A 14826-nucleotide genomic window follows, 5' to 3' on the forward strand; every position below is an offset into this window, starting at 1 on the left:
CACACATTTTGTTTTCCTGTCTCCTGTGTGTTTTTTAAAACTCTGAAGTCAGTTAATATTGTCTGTTTGGAGTCTTTTGTTGCACAAAGCTAAAACTTTTCGATAATAACAAAACAGTTGGACTTGGAGGAGATGTAGTAGTTGACTTGGAGTAGGTGTAGTAGTTTTGTGCTGAATGTTTAAATAGAAGGCTAATTATATACTTTCTTGCCCTATTACAACTCTCTCTTACTAGAAGTCCTAGTATTCTTACTGGATTAGAGACTCCATTCTTGAAAGACGATAAGCATTAGGATTTGAGAAGGATAGCTTGATGAAATATAGAAAAAGATAAAAAGCATCGTATTTTTCATGTGACCACCTGACAGATGGGAGAACTGTAAGGCTTTGTTTATCTAGCCAGTTTCCATGATGCTGATAGTTTTCTGTTCCATTTTCCATTTCATTTTTCTGAAGTTATAAACTGGGATGAAGAAAACTGGTGCTTCTGTACAAGCATAACTTCACTGCATAACTTCCTCTGTGATATTTTTTTTCTATCCCTTATTAATATAGTTATCAGTTCTAATAATAAGACATAGAAATAGATGAAGGTAACCCTAAAAATGTAAACAGTCTCTCCTCAAGGAAGGGCCTGAGAGATACTGTTTCTCCTATGCTTCTTGCCCTGCTCCAGGCAGTCACTAATCTGTTATTGCTATGTACCATTATATTGCAGCAGTGTATCTCTTCTGTACTGACCAGGTCATTGGCCAAGTGTTTACCACATCCCCATTTTTGCCCAGCTGTTCTCCAGAACAGGATATGAACTCTCCAGGAGCTTGTCCTTTTGTTGCCCTGTAAGATCTCTGCATGAGAGAAAAATAAGGGATTCTACAGTCTTCTGTACCCTGCACTAATGCAGAGGGTGAGATACAGTATTACCCTTCACGTGCATCTCTCTTCAAGAGCGAGCATCTTACAGGGCTTCAAAATTAGTCTCTTTCTGTAGAGAGTTCTGCTGCAAAATCCACTTTTTTTGATGTTGTTCCTGAGTCTTGTGACCTTCGTAGTGATACAGGCTCATGTAGTGTTACAGAAGGAATCTCATAATGTTCCACTCTAATGAACAATTAACATTAAGTTCCAAGTCAGAGTGATTTAAATTTATGATGCTCACTCCATGATTTTCCTGCAAGCTTTGCCTTCGCTTGTGACCCTCTAATTCCCATGACCTTGTCTCTCTTAAAAAAATGTTCCTTCTCAGCAGACCTCAGTCCTATTCTTTCCTGTCATTATCTCAAATGCTCACTTCTCTTCAGTTTATTACCACATGGTTACTCTGTCCTTTGATGATCCGTCCACTAGAATGCTTTGTCAACATTGGACAGCAGTGGATCATCATGAGGGGCCCAGGGCATTACTTCCCTTCCTCCAATCATACCAGCAAAGGGGTCACTAACTTCTTTTCCCTCTGTTAATAGAACCTGGGTAGGAGCTTGAGAAGGTCAAGAGAGTCACAGTATCTGCAATCCCCTTTTCCAAATCTCCTCACATGTAGGCAGTGGAAGTTTTCAAATATATGTGCGTGTATACCTGTGAGCTATTTTACTATGTAAGAACACAGAAACTCAGGTCAAAATCTCTTGGGCTATCTTGTCCCGTGATCAAATACAGAATTATTCCTTAAGTTCTGTTATTTAGTAATCTGACCAACCTAGTGTTGGACTACTCAAAGCTTTCTGTCATTCTGCTCCCACTATGCCTAATTATGATTTTGCTGAAAATAGACCCCATGGTAAGGAAACTTTTTCTGTTGTTTGGTTTCATGGCTTCTTTTAGTTATTTTCCATCTCCTTGTTACGTGTACTCCTCAAACTCCTCCATTTGGTAGCACACTTCAGATATCTGAATTGAAGACACTCCATATCTTCAGATGACAGAAGATGTTAATCAAATCTCCTCCCCATTATTAGCCAAGTACACATGTTCAGTTCTTTAACAATTCCTTGTACATCATTCCCTCTGGTCCTCTGATCTTTTTTACTGTTTCACTCCGAATTCTCTCCATTGGTGAATTTTCAGTGAGATCTCTGATATCACAAGCAGGCTCTGGGAAAGCAGTGTCATTATATCCCTTTAGAACATGTCACTTACTTCCTTGTGACACAATAAAACCTGCTCATTTGTTGTACAGGGTCTCTGGCTGCTCTCGGGATGCTGTTGTTTTGTAAACTACTGACATACCTGATTTATGATCCATTGGAAAGGTGATGTTCTTCCTGGCATTTACTGGCTGTGTTCTGGAAGATTTCTGTTGATGGTGTGTTAGCTGATGGTATTCCAGTTTGCATGTGAATACATTTCTTCCCTTCTTAAGTCTCGATAAAGTGTTTTGTGTTCCCCATTCTGGTTGGTGTTAGCAGTTAGTGTCTCCCAATTAATTGCACTGTATGTAAGCATGCTTTTCCATCCCTTTTTTAGGTCGCTACTGAAGATACTAGAAAGGACAATAAAAATATTTTTTCAGTCTCAGAACTAGCAACTCTCATTACTCCTCACAGCGGGAGCTGCATACAAGGTAAGCTTACTCAACTACAACGGAAACACTGCAATCTCCTTAAGGTAAAAATAGACTAAACAATCACAGTATACTGACTAATGGAGGAAGGATTTACCGTAACGCAGCTATTACTCTGTTCTAAACATGCAGATGTAGATATTTAACTCTTCAGCCTTTGAATCGGTTTCAAATTTACTACAGTAAGTTTCTAGCTTCCCAGTGGTCCTCATCCTCCAGATCCTGGACATAATGGTCAGCAACGTGCCTCTGACAGAAAGTTATTACCATGTCAGAGTTTTCTTCTTGTTGTGCTTATATCTTCTTCTTGTGGAGGTTGACTTTCATGTTGAGGGAAAATGTGGCTATGGAAGACTTCAAGCCTAACAGAAATTACATTTTTTGATGTTGTGAATGTATATGTGGAGTTCTGGAGGTGTTATGGGGTTTAATTTTGGCTTTCTCTTTGCATTGTACAAGCACGTCTTTCCTATAGGTTCTGCAGGTTTGTAAATAGGCTTAAACTGGAGAGGGGAGGTTGTAATGGGAAGATGATTTTGTGGTGAAAGCAGCTGGTAGTATTCCAGTGCACACATCTAGTGTGGGTAAGAAGGTACAGTTTGCTTAGCTATCCATTTGTTAAATGAGGAGAAAGATAACTCAGCTGGATATCTTGAGGCTTCTTTATGGATATGACTGTGCTAAGGTATGGTGGTGATCCAGCCAGGAGACTGCTTTTGTAGCAGTGGTTAGCCAGATACCCCTGAATTCACCCGTCACTGTCTTACGGGCCCTGAAAATACAGAGGGACATTGCAGGTGAAGGTACAGCAAAAAGTAAATTGTGTGGAGAGAGGACTTGTCTTCCTCCCAGACCACTGTGCTACTGTGGCTGTTTTCACTGAAATAGCAAAGTCAATTGTAGATAGTTGCTAGTGATAATAATGGTGATTAGATACACAGATATGTTTGTCTCTTAGGTAGGCATGGTTATACCATGGCTATACTCTACCCTGGAATGTCGTGTGCTCTTGCCATTCGCCAAATGAAAAACTGTGTTTCCTTACCAAAGAAAAGAGCAGGTATCAAAAGAAAAGTAAAAAGCCATGTAAACAGCATGCGGGTAGCATTTCAGCTGCCTTCCCTCAGGTGGTTTTCTGCTGTAAACATTCTGTGGAAATATCATGGCATGTACTTTACCGGACAAAATTTTATCCTTAAGTACTGCTGTCTTCACTTGGAAGCTTTAGGAAAAAATATATGAAATGTACCCATTCTTCAGTTGCTTCTGAGTGTTTCTTGGGAACAGGACTAGGCTATAAACGCAGAAGACATAGTCAGAAAGGATGTGTGTAGATATCCCATATTTCTTTTCTATGTATCTCATATAATCAGTGAGTTTTTCATTTACAGATTATTATTATTTTTTAAATGTCATTTTAAAACCAAATGCGGGTCTGGCCTTGATGGTGCTGATTTGTGGGACACATTCCCGTGTAGTTCTTCGGTTCCCCCCGATAATTAGCACCTGGTCTCAAAATGATGTCAGAAGATGGCACCGGGATTCGGATTTTCGTTTCACGTTGATCCCGGCACTAGCTTGCAGTGCGCTGGCCGCCGCCCGGCTGCGGGAAGGTGCTGCCGCTGCCGGAGCGAGCGGAGCCCGCGTTCCCTAGCGCCGAGCCCGCGGAACAGTCGCGGCTTTGGAAGCAGCTGCGGGATTTGGCTTCCGCAGTTCCTCACCCCGCAGGCGACGCGCCCAGATCCCGGCAGCGGCGGAGCCCCCGCAGCCCGGCGCCCCTACACACCGCCCCCAGCGCCGCGGCTGCCGCCGCTTTGCTCCCGCCGGCTCGGAGGCGGCGGGCGAAGCCCCCCCCGCCCCCAGCCGCGCCCCGGGCTGTGAGAGCGGGCCCCAGGGGTCCCGGCGGCGGGCGGGGGCGTCCCGGCGGGGCGGGGGGTCCCGCCCGCCCCCTCGCCCCCCGCGCAGCCATTGGCCGCGGCGCCGTCCCCCGCCCGCCGGCCCGGCCCGGCCCGGCCGCCCCCGCTGCCAGCGCTTATAGCGGCGGGACGGCGGCGCCGTGCCGGGAGGTGTCGGGATGCGCGTTGCGTCGAGTTGCCTGCGCTGGGTGCTGCTGCCCCTGGCGCTGCCCCTGGCGCTGCCCGCCCAGCGGCTGCCGCTGCTGCCGCACGGGGAGGAGCGCGGCGATGCCGCGCTGGAGCCCGGGGACGATGCGCGCTCGGCGGCGCTGGAGCTGAGCACGGCGCTGCGCTTCTACGGCGCCGCCGTCCGCTCCCTCTACGTGAGTGTGGGGCCGGGAGGGTGCGCGGCCTCGTTCCGGCCGCCGCAGGGTCTTGGGGGCTCCCCGGGGGGGTGCTGCCGGGGTTGGGGTTGGGGCTGCTGCGTGGTGGTGCTCGTTGGAGTTCGCGTCGGTTGCGCGAGCGCCGTGGTCAGAGGTCGGTCCGAAGGCTTAACTGTGCCGGCTGTGTTCAGTCGGGTGTCAGAGCTGTGTTAGTTCCCTTCTCACACAGTGGGTGCTGCTGATTCTCTGAGGTGCACGCGGTCTGTGCTGGGAGGCGATGCAACCGACAGCAGGAGGGGAAAGAGAATGTAATGGGTTATCCAGAGTGAACATCGTCCCCAGGTGTTTTGTGTGCTCCCGCACAGCGTGCATGTCCAGCTAAGAAAAAGCCTCGTCTTGGTCTGCGTTTTGCATATTTCAGCATGCCAAAGTCATAAAACCGAAACTACGAGCCTCCAACCAGCAGCTTGACATGCCCAAGATTTGCACCTCTTAGCGCTGAGAGTGCTTTCTGCCCCTTAATGTCTTGGACACCCTCAGATGTTCGTTGCTCATGACTCTCTTGGGCAGGCGAAATTCACATCCAGAGCAATTGCAGGCTTTGGGCTGCAGACAGACGCCAGCCATGTGTGTGCCTCGTAGCAGAATCTGCATCCCAGGGTTGTGTGTGCATGTTTATAGCTAATGGAGGACGTTTAGTATATGAAGGTGGGATTGAAAACAGATTGTCTGGAGCAGAGCTGCTCCAAAGTAGCCAGAAAAAAATGTTTAATGCGACAGCATGTCTTCAGAACACTCTAAGAGTATTGTCTATTTTATCATTGCCTCTTTTCTTCTGAAGCCTCATCTAGGCTGGCAGTTGGAGATGCCAACTAGCATATTTAGAAAGGTCTTAATAGGGAAGGCCCGGTGTGTTTAGTGCATTAATCTGATCAAGTTAAAATCCACCTCCCTGTCCAGATAAACCAACATGCTTTAGCACCATGGGTCTAGGATACAATGCTGGGGACTAATCTACACGGAGACACTTGGGAAACTGGACCTCCATGTGGCTGCAGTCGTTCAAAATTTGATTCCTATGTACTTGAGTCTGTTTTACAGGTATTCACTGAAGATTTAACATGCTTGCATTACACTGAATTATATTAGTGCTGCCACTGAAGTTAGGCTCTTTTTCATTGTCCGCACTGCCCCTACCTAGATAAATCCTGAAATTACATCTGAAATCCAAAATTTCGAGGGATTCAAGTTATGCCTGTGTGGAAAATGGGCACTGTTAACGGCAGCTGGCAGTAAAGGCAAGTAATTCACAAGTAGTAAGTGGAGTCAAACTTCAGTTTGACCCTTAGTTCATTGTCTTGTCTTCCATACCCTAAGTCTGGTCACTTATTAGCCAACCCCAGTAAAAAATACACTTTTTGAAGCACAGACATATTCTTGAAAGATAGTGGGCTGTGTATGCAATCACTGAGAAGCAAAGATAACAACATGTCAGATAAGTGACAGAAAGGGGACAGAGTTTTCAAAGAGTAGTAAATTGGTTAACCACGCTAGGTTACTTTAATAATCTTGTTACTTGCCCATGCCATAAAACAGGAGCAGTTCTAGTTAGCTTTTGTCTGGAAGAGTATCCGTGTAGAGCCTATTCCAGAATCACTTTTAGGGTACTCTCAGATCGATTACTCAGTACTAAGGATGGGCAATTTTAATATAGGCAAAGTCTGATAATGAATGGTATTTCAGTGTCAGTCTAGATAATATGCAGAGTTTTTTATCTTGCGTTTAATCTGTCACAAGTATTGCAAAACAGAAGCGCAGTACAAACTGTATGGGGGTTGCAAAAGGAGAAGTATACCTGTTAGGAAAATGTATTGAGCAGTCTTAAATGCACCTTCACTATACACAGTTTTATTGTATATTGGCAATAAGTACTTATTAAGCTCTATGATGTTATTTAGTGAGCAGAATTCACCAAAGTGTTGCTAGTTGATAGTAAATGTTATCAAGCTTATACAATTAACATGTGGTATTGGTAGCAATACATTACAGTACATCAAGGAATTCCTGGATCAGATTTTGAGTTGTGATGAAATAGATCTTTCTGTCAGTATAATGTGATTAGTTTATCTTAATTTTTGAGTGCTTGATTTTTGCAAGTTTTGCCTTCAATCAGCTGAAAATTTATGTGGGTTCTCTCTTATTTTTTCCAACAGTTGAGAAGCTGAGTTGTTTGAGTTAGCTCTACACGTGAATAAAAAGGCAAGGAGTTTTGAGGAACGATTGTTTAGTATCAATTTGTCATAAAATCCCTGGCAATAAAACTCTTTTTCTTTTCAGAGACAGAAGAGAGAACTTTTATATAAGTGGAAACAGACTTTCACATACTGTAATGTTTTCCTGTGCAAGACCTATGACATTGAATTCTATCACTAAGTGATACTGGTCTATTTGTTTTAATAACATACTTTTATTAAGGCCTTTCCAGTTTACACTAGGGCTCACTGCTGTGGAAAAGTTAAAGGATTAGGGATTCCTTCCTTTTAGGGAAGAATCAGAGTCCTTTAAGGCAAGTTTGGATTAGTTTTCTAATCGTTACTTTTATTAACATCCTAAATTTATAGTTGGTCATGTTTGTATTAGAAAGTTTTGCTGCTTTAAGTCAACTGGCAATTCGTTATACAAATACATTCAATTTTTCCAAACTCCCTTACTCAGAAACACTTAAGTCCTCGAAATGCCTAGTCACTGTACAAGCAAAAATACCTCATTTGTTTGAAACTTTGATTTTTGTTATATGCACATGGGTACACCTTTTTTCTCTCCATAGAAGTACTTTGTTACTTCGTACTTCCTTCTTCTCACTTGTTTTTTCATTGTGGATGTATAATAGGGTGTATGTGATTTGTTCTGCTACAAACCACAAATGTATGTTAACTATGTGTGTCATCCAGAAGTTTAACATGCTAAAAATACATCTGTGTTTAGTTCCTGTCAAGTTAAATAGTATTTTACTCTAAAAGGAAAGATGTACCGTACAGCTGGTCTTTAGACAACGCCCACCTGAGGCCTTTCTTCCCCCCCCCCTTTCCCATTTGACCGGAACGAAACTTTAATGAAACCCAGTACTTACCCCAAATTACTTCGCTTTACTTTGGGGTTCCACACTTTAACTGTCTGTGTGACCTTAAACATGAACAGGGTAAAGTTAAATTGTACTATTGACCATCTTTTTCAGTATAAATGTATTGTTAAATCTGAAAACTAAAACCATTTTTTCAGTAATGGTGAGCATTCATTCTCTACACTAAAGTTCTCTTTACAAAGTGAGCAGTTTGTGTATTTATTTTCATTTAATGGCTTGCAAATGTTTTCTCTGGGTGATAGAGTACTTGCAGCCAAACATTCCCTTAACAATTGAAACGGAACTGTCTCATTTATAAACTACAAACATGAAAATGGAGTTGGCATTTTTGCATCTCCCTAATAAAATTACTTGTTGCATTTAAGTTTTTTAACAAGATACAAAGTGACTAGTCAGGAGCATGCCCCTAATAGGTGAAAAGAAGAGGGCAAAATGTTAGGTCATTTTTTCTGGTCTCTACTTAATTTTGTGGTCTTAACTAGTCCTGACTGTATTTTCTCTTAATGTTATTTTAATCTGTCATAAATGAGGGACCATGCAGCCACAAAGTCTGCACACACCAAATCTGATGAAGAGCATGGAATTTGTTTAAAATATTTGAAACACCAGTCATCTCTCACAAGAGGATTTAGAGTGGGAGTGGGGGTGCTTGTGTACAGAAAGTATAAGCAAGGAGTGGAAAAACTTTCAATTTACTCTAAATGTATTACTTTAAAGGTGGACTGCATCTCCTTGCTAGAAGTTCTTAGCCAGCATACTGTAATGCCCACCATCTTACCAACTGTCTTCCAGTGGTATAGGATAATTGGTGAATTTTAATTTTTAGGGTAAGTTTTAGCTTTGCTTTACGGGGGTATGAGGCATTTTCTAGTGTACAGGTGTTATAGAAGTTTGGGAAACCTTTCTGGACTAAATCGCTGTTATGTATCTGCCTGCAATTGCAAGGTCTAGACTGGGGTAACTCATACTGTCGTTTTAGTTCTGTATTCCTAAAATTCATAGTTCACCTTGGGATCTCTGGCCACTGTTAAGTCACAAATGATTAGAGGAAAAATGATCGTGATACACAGCAGCTTCTCCCCCTTTCTAACATGGCCTGTGTTCCCGTCATGCTTGTGCATGATTATATACTGCTTAGATAACTTTATGCATGAACAGTGTATCCAAGATAACTTCCCATTTTTTACATGATCTTAACTTTTTAAATTATTTCTTCACTGTAGCAGTAATGACTTTATATGTCTGCAGACCATACAATGAGCATAGATCAAGACATTTTCAAAGTAAATTCTGGTATACTCTGTGAACTACTTGCTAAGTTGAGCTAATAGTTCATGCTAACAATTATTTATACTCAAAGCTGATTGACCACTAGCCTGTGGCAGGGGGCATGCTTTGACCCCCTGGGTAGCCAAAGGAGGGTTCAAGGCATAGGTGTATGTTGTATATGAAGGGGTGGTAGTAGCATGACTTTCCATACTATACTTGTTCTGATTTGCTGCATGTAGTGGTAGAAATTGTGGTCTAGATTTTAAAGGATGTTGCCAGGAAATATGTAGCCAACATCCCTGACAGGCTTGCACGGCCCACAATTTATCTGTGTCTTGAAGAATATATGTAGTACTGACCTTCTTGTTTCCAAAGGTATATAGTAGAAAAGGGGAGGAAAAATTCGGAGACAGTGAGATTGATCAGACACAGGGAACAGCTTTTATTGGAAGCGTGTGAATAGGCTGGAGGTCTCCATTCTGGAGGAGAAATTACACAGGGGGAGAGACTGGGTAGGATTTGAATGCATGTCCCAATACATAAACTAGGGGCCATCAAATGAAGTCGGGAGCCAGACTGAAAACAAACCAAAGTAGGAGAGACCTCAGGGTATGAGTCACAGATCTATGGGATTCCTTTTTAAGGGATTTTGTGGATGCATAAAGTTTATATGTGTTGAAGGGAAGACTTAAGAAATATGTGAAGGAGATCCACTGAGGCTGAATAAACAGTCAAACCACAGGGAATCCCTTGAGCTGAATGTGGTCAGAGACTGGTTGGAGGAGTATGTGCATGCCCTTGGCTTGTTCTGCTGAATCTGTAACCTAGCAGGTACGGCTGAGGACAGGCTACTGGGCTAGATGGCCTTGTGGTCTGAGTCACGGTGAGCATTCTTACCCTTTTCCAAGCGTTCATGAAGGTTGCATAACATTGTGAACATCTTGACTGTGTGAAGAGATTCAGCAGCGGTTTGTTGTTCTTGGAATGGCAAGAATCCCTGTGCGTGAGGTAAGGTTTTGTTTCATAGCTTGGGGTGCCAGTTTTGGGACTTCTGTCCCTTTCTGAGGGGGCAGCAGCTCTAGAGAGGTGAGTGCCTGGCTGCCTGCAGACAGTCAGATGTGTCCAGTTGTCGGGTAATCAAACACTTGGAAATAGATTTGTGTGTGGCTGATACGTACGGTGCCATATATATCTGGAAGAAGGGCCCGGACGAAAAGCTGTGTGTGAGCAATTTATATACTGCCTCAAGGACTTGTAGTCTTGCTTGCTTTTTCTGTGTGTGTGAATGCCAGCTCTGGTTTGCCAAGGAAGTTTGGCTGTCACACTTGGACATGCCCTAGCATCTACCTGTGCGTATGTATGTATTTAATTTTTAGTCAGAGGTGGTTGGCTGTGAGTCATCATCTCACTGACCATTAAATCTTGCTGAGGCAGTATGTATGCATTTTCAGATGAAGAGCTTCACTTGTATATGTTAATGTGCATCCCTCCCCCCAAGTAATAGAGCTATTTTTCCCTAGGACTGTGTCAGGGCACTCAGCTGTAAGGGAACTTACACAGTGGCTTGTATCTGCTGTAGAAATTCCATCTCCTAGCTTTTATAGCCTTTGGTATAGGAGCTGAGCTTACAGCATATCTTAAGAGTGAGCAGCAGCTTGTTGCAGCCAACCTTGCACAGTCGCAGAGAAGTTCCTAGGAGGCTGGTTGCAGTGAAGTGAGGAGAAAAGAAAGCGCCAAGAGCTTTTGGTGATCTGGGAGGGTCCATACATAATTCTTGACAGACTCACAGTGGGGTTGCACTGGGTCTTGGTGGGAGAAAGACTGGGAAACTTGTGAAATGTCGTGGTTATGTATATCTTTATTAGAAGAGGCAATAAGTACCTGAAATTTAAATAGCTAAAATCTTTATCTGGGGAAAAAAAAGGTAGGTTTATCCATAAAGTGGACCTCTGGTTTTGGGCAACTGAAATCCCAGGATTCCTGACATGGGATACAAAACAGAAATGTCAAAAAATTCAGTTACTTTTGAAATACGAGACTTGACTTTTGACTCAGTTTCTTTTGGAAATGCAATATATATATTATGATCTAGAGCACATAGGTGTGGGTGATAGCCATATGAACCATATCTGTCTTATAATTTCCACCTTTTTATTAGGTTGCCACTAATGGGATTATTGCAGTGAATGAGCCCTCAAGTGAAGAAAAATATCTTGGTCAATTCCCAGTCAGTTTTGGGGCTATTGCTCCTTTTATGGCAGACCTAGACACAACAGGTGGACGTGGAAGTGTGTATTACAGAGAAGATTCATCCTCAGATGTCTTGCAACTTGCCTCAGACTATATCAAAAGAGGCTTTCCTGAGAGTACTTTTGATCCCAGCAGTGTTGTTGTTGTTACGTGGAAGCTTGTGGCTCCTTACCAGGCACCGGGAGAAGATCATACTTCAGAAGAAAAGGTGAATGTTAATCAGAGCTTTAAGTCGTGTTGGATGTGTTCAGTTGCAGTGTAACACTGTAAACTGTTGTTTTGAAGGCTTGAATTCCATTGTGTTTAAATGTGTGTACAGTTAAGTATGTATTTTATTGTTGAAAAGGCTGTAGCAAAATAGGAGTTTCCAAAATTTTACTTGATTTTTATTTTACAGTATTTTATTCATTCAAAAGAAAATGCTTGAATCTACATAGCTGATTTCTTTGTATTCCTTGACAACTCTTACTTTGAATGTTATGTGTGATGTGGTAATAACTGAAATGGTAGGATATCCTGCCCTCCCTTTGTGCAATATAATCCAGTTGGCTTGCATTTTTCAACAGACACTTAAGTCATTTTGACATCAAACTATCAAAAATCTGACAGGTATATGGAGTAATAGGAACTTCAGACTGTGAATCCCTTTTGGACAGATGACATTGAATTCATGCTTTGTAGCTAGTGTTCAAGGAAGAAGCAGTTAGAGGTTTGGGTTTTATTATTTACAAATCATTTTCACTTTTTAAACCATGTTAGATACTATTCTGCAAAGATATGTAAATTTATGCACCATCATTATCCCAGCTGATAAGCGTGCTCACAGTGTATGAAGTTGAGGACATTACCACAACATAGCAAGTCTTATTTTGTTAAAGATTAATTTCTTGTGCCTGACGACGCAACAATTATGTTTGCAGTAATGATTCTGCACTCTGATAGCAATGAATAGGCGATGTCTGAGGTGTTGTCTTGATGGTTCCTACAGGAGAAGACACTTGCAGCAACATGAAACTTGAACTCTTCTTGAAATACTCTGTTTACAGATATTTTTTTTTCTATTTAGTTAGGCACATCACTCTTTTTATTTTAAGATGATATAGCATCCTATGCACAGAACTTAGAATTGTTATGTTTTAGGCAGCCTCTCTGACTATTTCCTAAGAGATTTACCTTAACTTTGATAATGCTTTCTTTTTAATGTTTATGCATGCTAAAGCTAAAACTGCCTTAGCAAAACATAAGCCTCTGTAATAATGATATCTCCTAGGAAGTACATGATGCATTATACATGATGGAAATTCTGATTTTGACTTTTTGTTTTAAAAGAAGTTGTTCTGTTGTATATCTTTACTATTTTTCTATAGTAAATGGATGTTAATTTTTTTCCACAGAGAAACACATTCCAGGCTGTTTTAGCCTCTTCTGACTCCAGTTCCTATGCTATTTTCCTTTATCCAGAAGATAGTTTGCAGTTCTATAGTACATACTCCAAGAATGGTGATGAAAAGATTCCTGCTCTGGTTGGCTTTAGTCAAGCCTCTACAAACTACTACTTTTTGGAAACGCCAGGATCATACAATGTCATTGCTAAGGATGAAGACAGCATTAGAAACCTGCACAAGTATGCTTTTTGTTTGTTTAAACTCCTTGAGAAAACACCAAGGAGTTCCATGGTTTTCTTAATTGTAGCATGAGTCAGTGAGAAATAATAAGATCCCATTAGCTATTGCATGAGAAATCACAAAGTTTACAACTCATAAATGTCCACCCACTTAAGGAATATGAGGACTTTGGTCTAATTTGTCAAAAGTTCATAGTTCCATTGTCACTGGTAGGAGCTGCTGTGTACTTAGCCTTTCTAAAAATAGGACCACTTCAGACTTCAACTCTTTATCCTGGGTATTTTTTGAAAGAAAAAAATGAACAAAAAGGCAAGGGAATGGGTTAGAAAGTTTCAGTAAGTGTTAACAAGATCTTTATGCCCCAAATATCTCCTTTTGTTCCCATCACTTTGGAGACAAGAAGGCTAGATGTTCTCAAGAAGAGAGCTCTGGCTGTGGAGAAAAAAATGCTATCCAAACAGCCAGGGGTGTTTTATAGCTGAATAAACTGTACCTGTAGATAAGTATGCAGATAAGATAATTGGACAGTTTTGTCCTGTTATTTCTCAGCAAAGGGTAACACGTAGGCTAGAAATGCTATGCAGCTTGTACTTGATCATTTTCATTTGGTATATGCTTCTCTTTGATAGAAGCAGCAATGCTGGAAAGCAAGGTGTCTGGGTGTTTGAGATTGGCAGCTCATCTGACAGTATTGTGCCTGCCAAGATCAGCAACGTTTTGGAGAGCCTAGAGTCCAATGAACAAGACCAGGAGATGACTTCGAAACCGTTTATGTCAGACTATGGCTCTACTGAAATAAGACAGCAATATGTCACCAGCAGTACGGACAGCACAGAAGAGGATCAGCACCATGTTACATATAGTGTTCCTCAGCTAGCTGCAGAAGACTTTCTGACTTCGTACCAAGATGTAACAGGAACACCTTCAACTGAGTCTTTTTACAGTCATCAAGATTTCCCAACAGCAAAAGCTCCACCTCGCCAGTTCCAGCAGTTCCCCCCACAGCAGCCCCAGGTCATAGATGTGGAAGAATTTGATGAAACTGGTATAGGTAAGGTCTTTTGTGCAGCTTGGATCCTTCTAAGATGGATAGGCTGAAAAAAAAAAAAAACCCACCCCCAAAAAAAAACCAACCCCAAAACAGAGGAGTGCAAGAAATTGAACTACTGAAGAAATAATCTGTTTCTTTCTCACTACCTTCGTATCCGAGAATCTGGACATATTTAATATGTTTGTGTTATTCATCAAGATAGTTAACTTGAATGTCACCTCAGATTCAGATCTTGCCAGTCTAGTAAACTAGCTCCCCAACCAAGCTCACAGGAGGACACATTTACAGTGTGTCTGTGGGAACTGAATCCCTCTGAAGGAAAGCTTCCTACAGAGATAATTGCATTCCTAAAGCTGACACATTCTTAGCGGGGACTGATTTCCCCACCTCTTTTGCCCAGGACTGTTCTTAAAAGTATGATCTTAACTTTAATAGCTGCATTATTTGGCTGTTCTTGGTAAGGATTTTACGATCAGTTCTACTGAAACTGAGGTTTTTTCCTTTCATAGATGTGTTACTGAACAGAGGTGATTTAATAAAGGTTGGGAATAGTAACTCTTGCAAAAATTGTTGGCTAGGGTTTCATGGTCTCAAGTTTTACAAGGGTGGGATTAGCAATTCTGACTTCTGAGGAACTGTCTATAGAAAATT

The 14826-nt window shown here is 41.9% G+C and overlaps 1 protein-coding gene across 1 annotated transcript in view; it reads left to right on the plus strand.

The window, feature by feature from the left end:
- Positions 1-4604: 4604 nt before the first annotated feature.
- The window catches only part of NID1 (nidogen 1), a 46875-nt gene continuing 36653 nt past the window's right edge, over positions 4605-14826 (plus strand). The window contains exons 1-4 of the mRNA XM_037392131.1: positions 4605-4838; positions 11408-11707; positions 12894-13123; positions 13754-14175. Coding sequence (XP_037248028.1) covers positions 4635-4838; positions 11408-11707; positions 12894-13123; positions 13754-14175 — 1156 coding nt within the window. The 5' untranslated portion in view covers positions 4605-4634. The remainder of the gene's footprint in view (positions 4839-11407; positions 11708-12893; positions 13124-13753; positions 14176-14826) is intronic.

Source organism: Falco rusticolus, chromosome 6, assembly GCF_015220075.1.
Source record: "Falco rusticolus isolate bFalRus1 chromosome 6, bFalRus1.pri, whole genome shotgun sequence".
Lineage (NCBI taxonomy): Eukaryota > Metazoa > Chordata > Aves > Falconiformes > Falconidae > Falco > Falco rusticolus.